Raw genomic sequence first — 3,429 nt, 5'->3', positions numbered from 1 at the left:
CAGCATCTTTGGCGTTGCAGCGCAGCAACGCCGACAAGGGTCGGGGCTGCCGCCATGGCCGCTGGCGGCGGCAGCGCCAGCCCTGACTGGAGCCCTGCCTCACCCTCCGCCACCTCAGTGTGCATTAGCGTGCATCACTGCGAGCCACACGACCGGGAGCACGAGTAGCGCTGGCGACGGGGGCGGCGGACTGCTGCCCTCCAATTTGGCTGTGTCTATGTTTTTCAATGAGTACAAATGGTTGGTGATACGATACAAACCAACCCCAGTAAGAGGCCCCAACTGCACAATCCCAGCACTTGCACGTACCGCAGACTGGCTTCCAACTGCAAAACTTGACAATTACACTATGCATTCAGCAGATGGCGGCGCCGCCCAACAGGCAGGAATTGGTGAAGCGAGGAGGTGGGGTATCCGGCGATTCAACAGCAGACTTTGCAACACATGTGCGGAGCGGGAAACCTAGAGCGACAGTTACGAGGACGATGGGGGCTTGAGCGAGGGCTCCTGCGGGTTCGGTGCCGCAGGCGCGCCATCGTGCGGGGCATTTTGCATGGCCGCCAGCGCGGCGGCGCCTTCAACCGTGTCTGCATTTGCAAGGGGCAGAAAGAGCAGGGGCATTGTGTGGCTGCCGTGCGTAGCAGCCAAACCGGCCATCTCACGCGCTACTGCATTGCAAGCACACCACACCAGCGGAAGAGCTTCGAAGCAGGTCTCTCACCCGAACCAGGTGGCCCTGCGCCGCCGCTGCCCGACCCCGCAGCTGGCGGCGCTCCAGCGGCGGCTGCAAACAGGGAGAGGTCGAGCCTTCAAAACCAGACGTCCATACATAACAATAGTAACATTCACTCTACAAATCTGCCATCAGCAGCGAATCACCATCAGCAGCGCTAGCGAGGCAGCCCTCAATCATTTGGCCCAGGCCCTCACCTACGCCCGACCCCTGCGCATGGCCGCCGCCACCCTCGGCAGCTGGCTGCGCAGCGGCAACTGCACATAAGGACAAGCCTGCAACGTAATAAGAAACTCCACAAAAAAACAAGAAACTCTGCGCCAGGTTTCAATGTAGCTCACCCCCACAAGAGGAAACCCTCGACACTCACCCGGCGGCTGCGCCCCGCCGCCGCCCGCCTGCTGCTGCTGCTGCTGGCGTGGTTCAGCGGAGCCGGCGCCTGAGAGGCGGCGCTGAGCAAGGTCTGCTCTGCAGGCTGCAAGCTGCTGCTCCACATCCTGCACGCGGTTCACCAGCTCCTGCACCTCCTTTGTCGCCGCCGCAGCTGCGTCGTCGTCGCGCTTGCGCTTCTTCTGCGCCAGGTAGTCGTCGTGCTGCCGCAGGTCGTCATAGTGCCGCTGCACCTGCTGTAGACGGCTCTGCAGATCTTCTATGTTACCATCCCGAATGCGCAGCTGCATGTTCTGTTCTCGCACCCTGGCCTGGCAAATTAGCAGTTGTTGGCGCATGGTTGCGTTCTCCTGCAACACCTGCGCGATCTGTTCCTCTGATGACATTCTGCAGAGCCAATGGCGGAGCAGTTTAGTGGGGCGCAGCAGTCTTCCCGCTGCGCCACCTTCCCCTTGGCGGCCGCCCAGCGGCCGCCGCCGCCGCGCCGCCGCTAATGGCCCGAGTCCAAGGGCGGGCTGACGGTGCAGCAGGCCTGTCGCAACCATTGGGCAGCAGGAGCAGGAGGGTCGGGCCGCAAGAGTGCCATGCAACATTTGTGGAGAGCCCCACCTGTGGCTGTGCACTGCCAGTGTAAGCTTGCGCGGCAGTATAAACGCGCGTTTTAAAACAGAGTCACGGTCCTCCACTGGCTCCTCAACAGCGAAACGCACGCGTTTTGGCGCCATTCTAGAGTTTGGAATTTCAGGTAGCTTCGGAGGGGTTCTGCAGTGGGTGCTTCTCAACTAGGGGTCCCAGTTGGCCTGAAATTAGTTGCATTTGCCTTGAAAATAGTGGAATGAGCGGGGCAGCGCGAATGTCCTCGTGGCGCGCTGGATGTGTTGCCCCCTGATGCAGGTAGGCCTCCCGGTAAGGATGTGCCCCATGATGGGCATGATGGCCCCCCACCTGGAGGGTCATTGGGGACATCATCCTCAATCATGCATCATTCTCCCTCCCGTTTGTTCTGTTGGCATCCCAGCAACCGTAATATGCTTTCTAGGACATGAGCCACCACTTTAGGGTGAAGGTGGTTAGCAAGACCACGGCCCCCAGGCCTCTAGACGGGCCACAGCCAAAAAGATCCCGTGCAAGTAGACCAGGACAACAAGCTCCCTTCAATGTGCCAGGGCAGGCCAGGCGGCGGGGTGAGAGGGATGACAACGAGGATGAGCGAGCACCCAGCGGCTTCTTAGGCTGGGGCGACCGGCAAGGACGCAAACGTGATCACTGGGAGGCTCGGCTCGGAGCGGACGTGGATGCCTTCTTGGCCTCTCTGCCGGGCCGGGCGGCGCAGCAGCGGCAGGAGCGCCAGCAGCAGCTCCAGCAGCGGCAAGCCCAGCTGGCCAGCATGGAGCCGCTTCCTTGCCACTTAGCAGCAGAAAATGGCAGCTGCTGTGAGTTGCACAAGACGGGCAGCCAGGCAGCTGTGTTTTATGGGCCGCTCGGCGTGGTGGGCAGGCTCACGTTGCCGGTATGGGAGTGCAAGACGCATGGACGCCCCAATATCACCGTGCACCCTCTCCAGATCAGCTGTGTGCCGACTGCGCCAGTCAATAACACCAAGCTGCTTGATGTGGAGCTTGTCAGGCAGTTCCGCTTGCTGCAACTGCTCAACGGCGTGGGGGCGCACGGTAAGAGCATTGCATCTTGTGGCGCCCTGGCCCGCCCACCACTTCTACCTGCTACTGTCGCACTGCGGTCATTTCTGTGCAGATGCCAAGTGTACAGCTGCTGCTTCCATGTGTGCTGTGGGGCTCTTATGTCCATCTCAGCCCCAAGCAAGGGCGGCTACTGTCTCACAGTTGGCTGACACTCCCGTGTGCTGCCCTTCTTGAACCCCAAGTGCAGCCTACGTGCAAATCCACCACCTGATGGCCACTTCGCTGCAGCCTGACTACGGCCGCGACCTGCCGCTGGGTGATGAGGACCTGGCTGCAGCGGCGCATGTGTTTGAACGCTGGTGTGGGATTGCACAACGGTGCATTTGCAAACACCGGCATGTGGAGCCCATGATGAACTGCCTTGTTTGCGCCCTCAGCCTCCGGCCGTCCTTACACGATGGTGAGAGGCTGGCAGGGGGCTGGGGCAGGCTGTTCCAGCCAGCTGCTCACTGCCACCTTTGGCTGGCAGGCACTGTAGCTGGGGGCAAGCTGGGGGCAGACTGTCGCAGCTTGCTGCCCACAGCCAGCTTTAAGAGGCATGCTTTTGCAGGCGGGTGCTGCGGGCGTGGNAGGGGCATGAGGCAGGCTATACAGCTGTCTGGCGCA

General features: G+C 61.3%; 1 protein-coding gene across 1 annotated transcript; it reads right to left on the bottom strand.

Annotated features, from left to right (window-relative positions):
* Positions 1 to 328: 328 nt before the first annotated feature.
* Positions 329 to 1,924, bottom strand: CHLNCDRAFT_59495 (hypothetical protein). The gene is made up of 5 exons (XM_005842609.1): positions 1,733 to 1,924; positions 1,104 to 1,510; positions 931 to 990; positions 722 to 784; positions 329 to 587 (listed from the first exon to the last, which is right to left on the bottom strand). Exons 1-5 carry the CDS (start codon positions 1,846 to 1,848, stop codon positions 475 to 477), a joined length of 759 nt encoding a protein of 252 aa, XP_005842666.1. The 5' UTR covers positions 1,849 to 1,924; the 3' UTR covers positions 329 to 474.
* Between the last annotated feature and the right edge of the window lie 1,505 nt (positions 1,925 to 3,429).

The sequence above is a fragment of the Chlorella variabilis genome, assembly GCF_000147415.1.
Source record: "Chlorella variabilis unplaced genomic scaffold CHLNCscaffold_206, whole genome shotgun sequence".
Taxonomy (NCBI): Eukaryota; Viridiplantae; Chlorophyta; class Trebouxiophyceae; order Chlorellales; family Chlorellaceae; genus Chlorella; species Chlorella variabilis.
Note: the sequence above shows the minus strand (reverse complement) of the source record. Positions and strands in the feature narration are given on the sequence as shown.